This window comes from Neolamprologus brichardi, chromosome 16 (genome assembly GCF_056152115.1).
Source record: "Neolamprologus brichardi isolate AB-2024 chromosome 16, ASM5615211v1, whole genome shotgun sequence".
In the NCBI taxonomy this organism is placed as follows: Eukaryota; Metazoa; Chordata; class Actinopteri; order Cichliformes; family Cichlidae; genus Neolamprologus; species Neolamprologus brichardi.
The window spans coordinates 30,302,869-30,317,040 of NC_142119.1; the positions used below are offsets into that span (position 1 = coordinate 30,302,869).

The 14,172-nt window shown below is 39.0% G+C and overlaps 1 protein-coding gene across 1 annotated transcript; it reads right to left on the reverse strand.

Annotated features, from left to right (window-relative positions):
• Nucleotides 1-2,084: 2,084 nt before the first annotated feature.
• Nucleotides 2,085-14,172, reverse strand: LOC102777194 (pyridoxal kinase-like). Its single transcript, XM_006799103.3, has 11 exons — nucleotides 13,924-14,172; nucleotides 12,964-13,018; nucleotides 6,311-6,415; nucleotides 5,451-5,534; nucleotides 5,339-5,373; nucleotides 5,065-5,150; nucleotides 4,866-4,911; nucleotides 4,655-4,766; nucleotides 4,396-4,532; nucleotides 4,251-4,317; nucleotides 2,085-4,005 (listed from the first exon to the last, which is right to left on the reverse strand). Exons 1-11 carry the CDS (start codon nucleotides 14,002-14,004, stop codon nucleotides 3,878-3,880), a joined length of 936 nt encoding a protein of 311 aa, XP_006799166.1. The 5' UTR covers nucleotides 14,005-14,172; the 3' UTR covers nucleotides 2,085-3,877.

A 14,172-nucleotide genomic window follows, 5' to 3' on the forward strand; every position in this document is an offset into this window, starting at 1 on the left:
ACCATTTGCAAAGATATGTTTACTCCATACAGCGCAGCAGACTAGTGCAGCGATTTCTTGTCCAATCAAATTTAGGTTTTTACCCCCTTAAATTCTCTGTTTCAGGAAGAAAATCTGAATCTTCAGTTTAAAAAAAAAAAGATATCATACTGTAACATCAAAAATAAAAGAAAGTCACTGTTTTTAAACTAGTTGGATTTTTTTTAACATGACTACTATTACTAACTGCCTACATTATTACATATTAGCCATATACTCTCAGTACATTTTAGTCGACTTTACAATTTTGCCCCATATCTAGCTTTTCTACGCCTTCTTTTATCTAAAATTCTACCATTTTCTTGGCCTTGCATGCAAAATACTACATGAAGCTTCTATTTCAGCAATTTTATTCACGTACAGATTACCGCTTTGCAGTGTCATGTCACTGTTTTTTTCATTTCCTCAGCAAGTGTGCATGCTCGATTAACTTTAAGCCTCTTTAGCCCTCTGCTGGTGCATACCCATACCTGCAGCTACTCCGCACTTCTGTGGGAATCTAAACCTTCGGTCTCACAGTCATATCTGGAATAGTCAATATTATTTTCTTATTTTTAATTTTTCAGATTAATTTCAGTGTAAGTGTGCTCATAGCTGTTAAGTATTTTACAGTCATAGCTTCAGCATTAGTTTTAACTGTGGGGTCTTTGTCAGGACAAGCTTAATAAACACATGCACCAGAGTCCTTGTTGCATTGATAAAATGAATCAAATTCATCTACAAGCTGCCTTCTGTTGCATTTATGCCAGCTTCCCAAATATGGTTATCACAGCTTATTTTAGCCAGCTTTAGTCTGTACTTTCTCATTTCTCTAGTGTATACTGGCCCCGAATAAGAACTCGTTTTCTTTGTTGCTGTGATCAGGTTACAGACATGTTGGCCTGTCTGGTTATCTGGGCTAATGCTGGCTATTCATACTGTGGATTAGTGACAAAACACAGCCCTGTCACCCAGCCCTAATCACACAATATAGTAAGCACCTGCCAAGACGTGCTGACGTCTTTGTCTTTGTTCTTCCTTTCATATTCCCTTATTTCTTTTCATATTAAAATGTGTTCTCATTGGAGCACATGGATAAGATCCAGTTCAACTGTGGTACCTGATTTAAGCTGGTGAGCAATTACCTCTCCACAATGGCTCCAGTATCCTCCCTTACTTAGACTTAACAGAGAAAAACTACACTCACTGGCCACTTCATCGGGTACGTCTGTTTAATTGGTCATTAACATTAATAAGAAATCAGCCATTCAAATGGCACCTGCTTAATGCATTTAGCCATGTTGAAATGATCAAGACGACCTGCTGAAGTTCAAACTCGGCATCAGAAGGGGGAAGAAAGGTATTTTAAGTGATTTTGAGCATAGCACAGTTGTTGGTTCCGGATGGGCTGGTCTAAGTGTTTCAGAATACACCGATCTGCTGAGATTTACCGAAACAACCATCTCCAGAGTTCACAGAGAATGGTCTGAAAAATGAGTGGTTGTTCCCTGAGCTATAATACAAAGCTTTGTTAATAAGGAGAATGGCCAGACTGCTTCGAGCTGATAGGAAGGCAACAGTAAGTCAAATAACTACTCACTACAACAAAGTAATGTAGAACATGTCAAACTTTAAAGGAGAAGGGATACAGCAGCAGAAGACCACACCTCTCCTGTCAGCCAGTTCACACGGGCTCATTAAAACTGGACGAGACTAGAAAAAAAGTTGCCTGTTATGACAAGTCTTGATTTTCAACATTCAGATGGTCAAAATTTGTCAAAAACAAGATGAAAACACAGATCCTGGCTTCTATCAACTGCTTAGTCTGAAGGTGGTGGTGTACTTCAGCATCGTTTAAACACCACAGCCTACCTGAGTGTTGTTGCTGAGCATGTCCAGTCCTTTTTGACCATCTTCTGGCTGCATGTTACAAATCAAATAATTTCAAACTGGTTTCTTGAACACGACATGGAGCTCACTTTACAGTAACCAGATCTCAGTTCTCTTAGAACACTTATCTTGAAACCCAACAGACAAAAAAATAAATGAACACAAATGAGGCACAATTTCAATAAAAAGATTATTATTATTTTAATTGTTTATGTATTGCTCTATAACAGAGCAGCAGCTCAAGGTTTGGCACTTGACTTTCTAACATTATGTGCGAGAATCAGATATAAGCACACAAAAACATTCACAACCACTGTTTTGCTTTCCTAACCTTGTTAAGGCTACAGTATAACGTGGTCTCTCGTAGACACTCCTCTAGAGATATGACAACAGTCATAAAAGAAAACAGTGACCGTTAGTAAATATATTAAAGATCATCTGTGAAAATACCTCAATTTGAGATGCTTAAGACATGACTCTACCATGTTACACACCTGCAAGAAAGCATTGCGTAATTTAAAAAAAAGGACGTGACAAACGTCATTTTTAGGAAAATTGATTAAACGAACATTATTGACATCAGCTATTACGATTATCGTTAAAGTCGCAAGTTTTCTAAAATAGCAGAGTTGGAATAAAATGAGAACAAGACTACAACCTACTGAAACACATTTCAGCACTAATCCACTCGATCTATAAGGTGGCAACACTTGTCTTGAGCACATTGCATGCATTCTTAACAGTTAAAAATAATTTTATAGTGGATTAACCCAGCGTGTTTTAATGTTATCACAGATAGTCTACTGATGTTCTAGTCTCAAAAACAAGTAGACGAACGGCCATGCATGTAACACTGGTTTTGTGTGTTTTCTGTTCAGCTTAATAAATTATTTTCACTATTTTGAAATGATTCTTTAATATAAACACGAGCCCCTTTCAGACATGCACGTCTTTCGATTAATCTGCTGCAATCGCTTCATGGCTAAACACAAATCTGTATCCCATTATCCATTCCATTTCTATAGCTTCCTGCATTTTGCCTATTTTAATATTGGTTGTTGTCACTTGTTGCACTTTTTACTTATATGAAGAAATTTGGGGTGAGGGCAAAGCTATTAAAACAGACTTTTTCTTCTCAATATTTCCAGTTGATCGAAGAAAGTCATTGGGTTTCTCTGTATAATTCTGAGGGTCTAATCAGTACAATACAGAGTGCTTTGCAGCAGTTACCTTTACAAATCGCTTTGAACTTGGCATAGTTATGAATGTTTGCAGTCACATTAATGGACAGGTCTGTTAGACCAGAACTGTGCAAGCCTCTCGTGCATCTCAGTGGGTCTCTCAACTCACCAGAGGACGACATAAAAAGCAGCCATTTTAATCAACCATTTTAAATTTGCAATGAGATTAAAACATTCCCACACGATGCATTTTTGCTATGCCAGAAGAGAGATCTTATTCATGTCTAAGAGGGGCAGCGTGAAGCCTTCTCACCTGACCCACAAATATCGTGTTTGTAGCGTAGCTGTGTCTGTCACAGTCCCGAGTATGTCTGAATTCAATTGTTAGTGACATTAACTTAAAATTAACCCATGCCAGAATGCCACAATGCAATCAGCCGGGAGGCTGATGAAGCCAGTAATGTTTCGCATCCCATGTCTGAAAAGGGTTCAAAACTGGCTGATGTGTTGTTTTTGTTCTGAATCAAGGGCAGATGTTGCCTTCGTTAGCCACAGAACAGACACTTATGGCAGTTATTTCAGTGTCTGTGAGCAGAGCACAAACAGAAATCCTGCTAAACGCTCACGAACAAATTAAAAACAGTAGTAAGCCCCCCCCCCCCCCCCCAAAGTGATTCTGTAAGGCAGAGACACGTGACAGTCTTTGATGTGAAAATCCTATGTTTGTCTGGCGGACTGCCCAGATTTCTACCAGCTTAAAGTGAAAAGTTCAGAGAACATTACAGTCTTCACTGTGAAGACTTTTGTAAAATCTTGGCTTCCACTACAAGGGCAGGATTCTCGATGTCTGCTTTGCTCTGAACCATCCTCAGCTCCAGTTGTGCAGGGGTAGGCCTTTTCCCGGGGCCCGCCATTTCTGAAAACGAGAGAGACGTTTAAGGGAAACAAACAAACAAACAGGTTTTTGCCCTGTGGTGAACTAAACAACCAAGAACTCAAAGGATAGGTTATACACAGTCACAAAGCTATTTGTTTCAAAATATAAAAAGCTTTTACTAAATTAAACAACACAAGCAAAAAGTGCCCCAGTAAACAACTTGAAGACAAAGTCAAAAAACCCGATGACACACTGAAGTCACTGGATACACGCACAAACCCTACCATTGGCATAAGTAATGGTCCTCTTAATGACATGGTGCATGACAGAAACAGTCTTCTCACAGGCAGTCTGTTAAAAAGGAAGATTAGTTTAGCTATGATTCATATATTATCTGCATTTGACTGAAAACACTTGTGTGTTGCTGACCTTCAGGTCCTTGGGGTGTTGATGAGTCCAGGCTAACATCATGGCAGCAAAAAGGTCTCCTGTTCCCACAAATACAGCATCGACTTTGGGGATGTCCATGCAGATTTTCTGATCTGTGTTGGTCCCATCTGGTTTCTCTGCAGTGATGAGGACAAACAGAGCCGTTATCCTAATTTTATAGGTTACTCTGTTGATCCTACACGAGGACTGCATCCCCACAGTTTATAGCCATTTTGACAAAGTCAGCCTGATACTTTACTTATTTTTTGGCTTCCAAGAGCCACCAGGAACTGGTCCCCTTGTTTCGATGGAAGGTCTGTACTAGTGAGGACCACGGTCTCTGGACCCATTTTATGAAGCAGGTCCATCACCTGCAGAACAGATAAAAATCCCATTTTCTCAAACTTTGTCATTTGTGATGCCACAAATTAAATCTAAACACAGCCATACAAAATGTTTCTGATATTCACCTCAATAGCATCTTCCTCAGTGTTAATCTTCCTCCCAGTTAAGAGCCTATGAAAAAAAATGTCACAAAAAAGCAACAATGTTTGCCATTTTGCATTTTTTTACAGCGTATTTTTAAGCTTCTGTAAAAAAAAAAAAAAAAAAAAAAAAGATCATTATTCTTTTATTCTTCGATGTAAAAACTGTTTAAAATGCACTCACTCTGCTTCAAATTGGTTGGGAGTCAGGATGTCAGCCAAAGGCACTACTTTGTTCTTGTAGACTGGCAGCAGGTTCTCTGGAACATACTGAAGCAACAACAACAACAAAATACATAAATCTGATTTCCCAACCTGTTTACGAGTAACAAATGGAAATTGTTATAAAGTCCAAAATGACTAAACAAATCCTACACTGTAATTCAAGAGTGCACAAAAAGAACACGACACTGTTCGTTAAACTGTCAGCAGCTGGATGTGTGTGGATAACTGCTTACCATAGCACCCTGGTCTCCCATAACAGGATCACAAACTGGAAAGAAGAAATTTAAAAAATGAGGCTTAAAAAAAGTTCACTTTTTAAAATGGAAAATCCAATCTGACACTCACCGTACACCAAGCTGGAATTGGCCTTCTTCAGCTCCTTAATAATATCAACCACTGTCTCCAGGAAGGAGATGTCCCTGCTGTATCCTTTGGGAAGAAATTTTGGGTTAACCGGAACTGCAGCATTGCCACACACATGCAAATTGGACCTCAGACAACAACCACTGGTCATAAGGTAAAAATGTGTTGTTGGTGACACCTGCTGTGTAACTGAACTGTAAGCTGATCTAAAGTCCCAGTAATGAAGGCCAAAGACCTGCATCACCTGGAGAATAGAAAAAAAAAATCACATTTTCTGAAGCTTTGTTAATCCTGATGCCAAAAATTAAATACAAGTGCAGCAAAATGTGAAAGTGAATCCAAATTTTTCCTGATATTCACCTCAACAGAATCTACCTCTTTCTGGTGCCAGGCACTAGAGAAAACTCACAACCGGGTTGGCAAGAGATTGCTGGAGGTTGCTAGTGCAAAATTGGTCACAAAAAGGTATGTGCTGTTGCACCAAAAAGGTACTTTGATTGCTTTGATCGCTAGTAGACTGCTGTAGTTGCTAATAGCTTGCTTGGATGTCACTACTTGTCTGTAGTTTTCACTATGACTGAGTGTAAATGGGATGTATTTGCAGACAAGACAGCATTTTTCCATGGAAACAGTGGGTGACCATGGCAATCTTCTAGCAACCAAAGCGATCACAAGGAGGCTCCTGGTACAGCACCCTCTCTGACCCCTCAGTGATAAAGCCTACCTCCGTCAGGTGTGCTATAACCTAATGTCCCACCCAGCCTTATCAGATCAATGCCGCCCACAATAAACTTAAGATTTTTGTATGAATAATACTGAAAGGAGACACTCCTTAAACTCACCTGTGAGGATGTAGTCATAATGGTTCACATTGTTGAGCTTAATACCCTCATAGAGCACATTCAGTTCTTCTGCTGTCAGTACTTGCCCCTTCCAGTGGCCGTAGCCTGGGCAGAGATAAAAATAAATAAATAAATAAAACTGATGAAATTTTTCCATTGCTAAATCTGATCTGATTTGGTTAACTCTCTTATTTCAAGGATGTTTTGTGTCAAAGTCTAAAACCATGATTTTAGACCTTTTGAGGATAAATGAGGAAGGAGGACACACATTTGCACTACTTAACCTAACAGAAGGGCTCATATATTGCATTAGCCCTACTGTGTATAAATCAACTTAGCAGACATTGCCATCCTTTCTCTGTTTTTCCATCGACCTAATTCCCTCTGCTGAGGTCCCTCTCCCCTTTGTACTTAGCAGGGCCTCCGCAGCTACTGAATGGAAAGCTTGTATCCTGGCTGCCAGCTCGCCTTTCTTTGTCCCTCTTTCACCATTAAACTAGAATAAACCCTAAAAAGCTGTTCTGACTACAAATGACTGCACACAAAATGGAGACACAAACACTCCTGTATACCAGAGGAAAAAATATAAGAGCTCACACAGAGCCCAAACTTGAACACGAGCCAGCGAGTTAGCCTACTGCAGAGAGGACTTAACAGAAAGCTCACAGCAAAGCAGCAGCTTGTGCTGTGGTTGGGGGCGCTTCCACTGAAAGTGGAACATTTCAGAATTTTAATCTTTGAACATACTGGAAATAAGATGAAGGGTCACATTCAGAGTATAATCGAATGTTCAAAACTCATCAGCTTCCCATTTGTATTGGTTCAAGTGATTTCTGTGTAGGCCTCCTGCTCCTGCAGAGAAAAGCGCATTCTTTGCATACTTCAACACATGAACCCCCAACTAATAATCCCATCATCTCAGCAGGTGTGTTGATTAGGGGGGAGAAATGCCAACAAACTAAATGTGGGGCAAAGGTTATATCTGTATGGGGTAATTTACTAATGCTGAGGTGTAAACTGAAACATTGAGAAATTTCAACAACAAAAAAACCCAAAAAAATAAAAGTCATGTAGGTTACAGGTTTTGCAACTACTCTGGCTTGTTGCGATAGGATGCAACTGTCATCATAGACTCATGTATCATGTAACACGTCTAATATCTGTCCAAACTGTCTTCCGTCTCCTCCTGAGCCACATGATTCATGTGGAGAGTCACATGTGCCCTGTTTAACTTGCTTTATCCCTCCTCGTTTTCCCTTCATGCATAATTGAAAATTAACTTGCATAACCTCTCTGAGCATCGGCTTCCACCACTTGTGTTACAAGTAGCTGGTTTCCTGCCATTTCCCAGCATTTGCTTTTCTTTGTGATAGCTTTCATTGTAATCTGCTGAAGTCTGCACCGCTTGTGACTTTATGGCTACTCCTGGTTCAGTGCATCTTAGGCAGCAAAAAATTGTGACAGGTTTTGTTGCTTTCTTAACAGCTAAGTGTTTGTCCTGCAGTGCTGACTTAAAAAAAAATGTAACTCTAGCCTTGAGCCCACTAGTGTAACTGCCATATTTTTTTTTCTTAATGACATTTTCACTGTCTAATTGTGTGACTATTGCACAATATACTTGTGAGAACATGCATGTATTCACAAACAGATTTTTTTTAAAAGGTAAATGAAAAGACAGTGGTTGGAAAAAAAACAAACCCACACCAGTTGCTTGAGAATCACTCGCTTGAAGTAATCTCCAAGATCAGTAGCGATTGCAAGCAAGTAAACATTGACTTGGGATGCCTGTGGCTCAGGAGTAAAAGTGGGTCATCCACTAATTGGAGGGTTAAAGGTTTGATCATTGGCTGCTTCAGTCTGCATGCCAAAGTGTCCTTGGGCAAGATACCGAACCCCAAGTTGGTCTGATGCATCCACCAGAGTGCCAGTGTTTCACAAAAAACACTTAAGTGTATGAGTCAGCCATGTCATATAAAGTGCTTTGAGTGCTCCGGCAGAAAAGTGCTCAATAAGAATCAGTCCATTTACTTTCCATTGCTGAGATTTCTACCATAGCAGCAGGGATTCTCACATTTTTGCTTTGGGGTCAAACAAGTAAAAATCATTATAATCTGTCAATCAAAAATATATATTTTTTTCCAAATTGATTTTTTTATTTCATCCAGCTGCTTAGAAGAGTCTTTGAAGACTCCACAGATACTATTTGAACAACAATACATCCTGATCTTTAGACAGTATCTCGAGATACAAAATATAAAGAAATTAGGGGTAAGGAAAATGAGAAGTGTGTATTAAAATGTACAAACATCCATGGAAATACAATATAGAAGGCAAAAAACAGAGTCTGTACAATTCTAACGAGCTTGAAAATCAGTCAATCACAGTTTGAACGCTCTTAGGCAACTTTTTTGTAATTTAAGTAGTCTTCAGGAATAGTCTTCCAAGCGTCTTGAAGGACATTCAAAGCTCTTCTTTGGATGTTTACTGCCTTTTGTTCTGAATTTTCATTCATCACACCATAAGACTCATTGCCACTGATCTTCAGTCTAGTTATTGGGTAATTTGGCAATTTGACAGCGACCATTCCATTGAGACCATTTCTGACGAGGCTTCGGTGAAGAGTACACGGATCAACTGAAGGTCCAGATGAATCTCTCGGGTCCTGTGTCAGGTTTTTGCTGGGGTTTTTATTTTGGTTTTTTTTTTTTAAGGCCACGGCTTTCAGATACTGTTCAGCTTTTTTGTTTTTCCAAGACCTGCAAGTTCTCCGATTTTTAAGGACATACTTTTCCTGTTGAAAAAGAGTTTTTCCTTCCCACTGTCACCAAGTGCTTGCTCATACGGGGTTGTCTGATTGTTGGTGTTACAATATAAAGTGACTTGATGAGACGAATTAGCGCTAAATAAAAACAAAAATAATTTGATTAATATGTTCATCTCTTTATCTGTTTATTAAGTGGCTGAACAGACAAAACGGTCTGAAAATGGTCAGGTACAAGGAATGAACATAAGTGAAAAACAGCCAGTGCCCTTTGAAAAACTTTTTAAAAAATCTTAAGAAACTTTAAAGAACTGCTGCTCAAAACCTATTTGTCAAAAAATGACAAGAAAGTCTGGCTCCTTCAAAGCAAAATATTAAAAAAAAAAAAAAAAAGAGTGTGTGCCTCAAGACATTTCCACAGTACTGCAAATGATATTAGCAGAACATATTTCTGATTTAATATATAAGGGATACAGACTGGGGCTACCAGATATTAAGCCAATACAATGATTAGCTTTCTGGGAGAGTCCTGGTAGAAGTGAGGCCTGTGGGCAGTTATTTTGAACCTGCTCTCTAACTGAACAGTGGGAGAGACAGAAGACATTTTAAAGGTTTTCTGTTTTTGTCCCAAAATAAGGTTGAAAAGTTTCACCTGTGCACACTGTAAGTTGCACAACATTATAGCTTCACAAACGGCTTGTTGTTGAGTGCGAACTAGACTGAGAAGCACCATGTTTATTTACATGATGGATACAGTAATCCAAGGAAAACAATAAGTAAAAGATATGCCAGCCGTTAAAATTGCTGTGAATCTCTACAGTCTGCATTCACCAACATGTTCCCTGTTAGGACTGTCAATCAAGCCTCTTTGGCGAGAGGAGTGAAGCAACCGTCGTCTTTGCCTTTGTGAAATTCTCCCACAGACGTCTATTCAGGACTCAGAGTGCTGTGTCTCTCCTTTGTAATGCCTGCTGTGCTAACCAGCCGCAGTGATTCCTTTAAGCTCTTAGCTGTTACTTTGGGGATCCTTTTAGCGCATTGAACAGTGTCCATTTGGTCTCTGGACTGGAGATATCTGTATGATAATCAACATCGATATGGTCATCTTTACAATGATCTTCTAGATAATGCTAAACAGTCTGCAGGTACTTTAATTCCTTTCTATCCTAAATCTATTTCTGCCATCTAAATATAACATCTTTAAAGTTTGTATAGCGATACCCTGTGTCCACTGTCTGGACTGCGTGGACATAAAATTCCTCTCCTACAGTAATTTAACCAGAATACAAATAGTTGACAGCCAGTTGAATCGAGTCCCCTAAAGTTGTGGTCACTGACAAAGAGTTATTCAGACTGCTGACAACATGCTGACAATTTATCTGCATTTATAAATGTTACAGCAATTATTTGCAGCCCTTCAACAATCTCTCTGAGAGTGACTGCAGTCACTCCAAGTCAGACTTCAACTGTTTGCAGAAAGGTTGCCTCCCGTCAGGAAACCTGTGCAATTCCCTTGTGATCGGATGTGGCTTTGCAACAAGCTCAAGCTCTGGGCAACCACTTAGTCACCCAAAGTTACAATCGGTTACATAATGTATAAAAATTCATTACAATCAAGGGGCAGACACAGATTTTACTTTTGCAGATGCAAGAAGTGTTCGTTTTATCAGCAAATGTTGGTTTTGTTTTAGTTAATCTTTAGACTAAAACATCGATTAGGTTTGGTAATTTATCTAAATTCTTTTAGTTTAGTTTCTTAGTCACCTAAAAAGTATAAACTTGCAGTATCCTAAATCTAATACCACATGTCAGCACTTCTCTTCCTCCTAAGCGTTGACATTTTGTGGCACTTGATGACGAACAGGAAGCATGAAGGTTACCGTATTTTTCGGACCATAAGGCGCACTGTCGATGAATGGGTCTTTTTTCATACATAAGGCGCAAAAAGCAAAACAAAACAGTCAGATAAGTCAAACTTTACTCAACTCATTCTTCTCTTTATGTTATGCTAACATAGCTGTGTCGCTAGCAATCACGTTGCATAATATAGTATACCAGCTAGTTCAACTTCAGTAACCCTACAAATGTCACTGCTGTTTAGTTTTCCGTCTTGATTTAAGTTGGAAGTGATAGCCGAGCTGTACGTTTTAATTTTTCCAGAAATCTCTCAGTCAGAACATGCTATATCATGTTTAGGTGGAAACTAGCGAGCTAACTTCCTGCTAACTTCTAACTCCGTTGAATTTAATAAATTCTGTTTTCATGAATGCCTGGATGTTAAACTCAATTGTTACACCTGGTAAAGCAGCAATGCTGATCATTTTATTAAAGATTAAATAATTTAGACAGTTTTAATTCTCAGTGATGCCGCAGTATTTGTTTGAATTTGGGACCTGAAGCTGACAGAGCTTTGGACCCAGATTACTCCACGAGGCTCCTGACTATGGTAGCCGTAATGCTCCGACAATCCATCAAGCGGTGTAGCTTCATAGCTTACCAAAGTCGTACTAAAACATTTTTTGACAGATTTTTGAGCGCCGTGTACCACAAAATTTGTTCTAGATCAGTAAGCACAACCAGAATTCATACATAAGGCACACTGGATTATAAGGCACACTGTCAATTTTTGAAAAAAAATTAAAGGATTTTAAGTGCGCCATTTAGTGTGGTAAATACGGTAGTTGAACCCCCCCCCCCTTGCAATGCTGTTTGTCGGGAGCAGATCAAATTGTGGATGTCCTTGTATATGAGCCCATAGTATGGGCTCAAATTGTGGTCATAAATATTTTGTACTTGTAAATCAGGATCTGTATGTGTAAAAAGAATTTGTGTGTGTGTAAAAAAGATTTGTGTGTGGACTTGGCCAAAAAAAATATGTGCTTTTGTTCTCATGCCTTAGTTTTTATTTATACATCTTGTTTTTGTAAGGAAAAAAAAGCTTGCTGGCTAAAACTACTGGTGAACGAAATTAAAACTGGATGCAAGGAAGTTGCTGTTCTATTTTCACTCGTGTGACTGAGCCATTCACTTGTTTGGAATTAGGAGTTAGCTTTGCGAAGATAGGTGCGTTGGATGGTTTTTCAGTTGAGATGATTTAATGGAAGTTTACTCGCCAAATGTTATCTAAGGATAGTGGTGCATGAGATGAGCCCTGTTGTTTGTAGTATTCCCAGAGATTTAATAAAATATTGATATTTGTGTCTCTGTGCCAATACAATATCTACCAACAGAATACTCACAACAATCTTGTGTCAATTTTTACCCCAACCTTACACAATATACAGGTAAAGTCATCAAATCATACAGCGCCGTCACATGGATATGCTCAGAGTTTGGATTTATCTGCTTTTTCACAGCTGAGTAACCTGAGAGCTGAAGAAGGCGATTCCTAGAAAAACATTAACTTCTCTAGTTCTCCCCCTCTAAAAGTGGCTGATGGTCACAGTGATCTTTCACTGAGTCGCATATAGCAATACTAACAAGCCAAAGTACACAGGCAGAGATAACTCCCCTGTACAGCTAGCAAAATAGTCTTCTTTTAATCTTTTGACCAACCAAAAGAAGTTGCATGTATCCTTAAATGCCCCTAAAATGTGCTTAAATCCATCTACTCTGTTAAACTTAAGCCATTTATTTTAACCAACTATGGCAAACTGGATGCAAGCGACCTAACTGGATGAGAACGGACGATTGTTTTTCCGCCCTTACAAAATCTTTCAATAAATGATTTCCATATCCGATCCATGTAATATAGCAGCAGTGACAAATGTTAATGGTCCAACCAACCAGCATAAAAAGGCTGAGTTGTTACACAAGTAGAAAAAGGAGTCAATCGACTTTATGATAATGAATGAAAAGCACTTTGCTGCTCCATTAAAATCACTCAGCCAACCTGTGTGATTGGAGAACTGCACCGAGTTGATGGAGTCCACTTCAAAGCCCAGCACCTGGGAAGAGAGACATGAAGCAGCTGTTAAAACAGAGAACAATGGGCTCCGTATTGCACTCTGTCTAAATGAATCACACTGCGCTGCGGGAACAGCACGCTGAAGGTGAACCACTGTGAGAACTAGTCAACATTCAGAGTTTCAAAGTTTCAGCCCCCCCTTTCTGACAGCTTCAACAGTTTTTCCATTTCACAAAACCGCATGTTTGACGAGAACTTTTGCATAATTTAGTTTCTAAATAGCTCCTTCTGTGGACTGTCGACTCCAGTTATCAAACTTGTTTGATAAGAAGAACAATAAAGTGGATTATAATGAAAGATGATATCACGCAACCACAATTTAATAAGTTACCAGGGAATTCTGATCATTTTTAATGATGCACCATTGTAAGTGGCAAACACAGACATTAACCAGTGAACGTGAAGAAGGAGATTATCTGTTTCTTCTGATCAGTTTTGTTAAGAAAGACTTTGATTTCAAATAATTCCTATGTATTCATTTTTCTATTAAATAACAACAATTTATTTATTTTCAAACATCAATGAAAATTGGGACGCTATAATGTGATGTAATCACTGACAATGAGTGGTATATTAGTAACAATGAGAATCATGCTGGAATATTTCAGCTCCAGTTAAACTAATATTAAACAGCATTTGTTGTTGTATTTTTAGGTTTACATTCGTTTAGTGGGATTAAAGGGTGGAAATGGGAAAAGGGCCTTTGATGTTTCTCAGAAAATGTTACAAAATCTCATAAATCAGGAAGTGTCGCTGTGGACCTGTGCTAGATTTTCTACGTTTTCGTTACAAGTTAGATGCTGTTTCCCTCCCAGTCTCTCTCTCTTTGGACTACAGAGGGTTGTTTGAAACTACCACCTGAACGTTAGATCCGGTTCTTCTTACCTGCAGCGGGAATGTTGCCGACTTGTTCCCAACGTATCCCCTGACAACGTGACTCTGAATGGACAACACGCGACACTCCATTATAGTCGACCTGCGTTTAAAAAAAACACCTGACTGATTCACTTTACCCTAAAGCAGTATTAAAGATCAGGGCAGACTGAAGCAAGCAGAAACTTAGCATGTGGGGAATAAGTCCAGCTTTGAAGGACAGCAGCTGTGCTGCCGAGTCACATTTACGGCTTTTTTTCT

Bases quoted from the DNA above. Each gene is read 5' to 3' on its own strand.
- LOC102777194 (XM_006799103.3), bottom strand. From the start codon at position 14,004: ATGGAGTGTCGCGTGTTGTCCATTCAGAGTCACGTTGTCAGGGGATAC. The intron at 5,535-6,310 runs GTGAGTTTAAGG...TTCTTCCCAAAG, and splicing joins TTATGACTACATCCTCACAG to GATACAGCAGGGACATCTCC. The intron at 4,318-4,395 runs GTCAGCAACACA...CCTTTTTAACAG, and splicing joins AACACCCCAAGGACCTGAAG to ACTGCCTGTGAGAAGACTGT.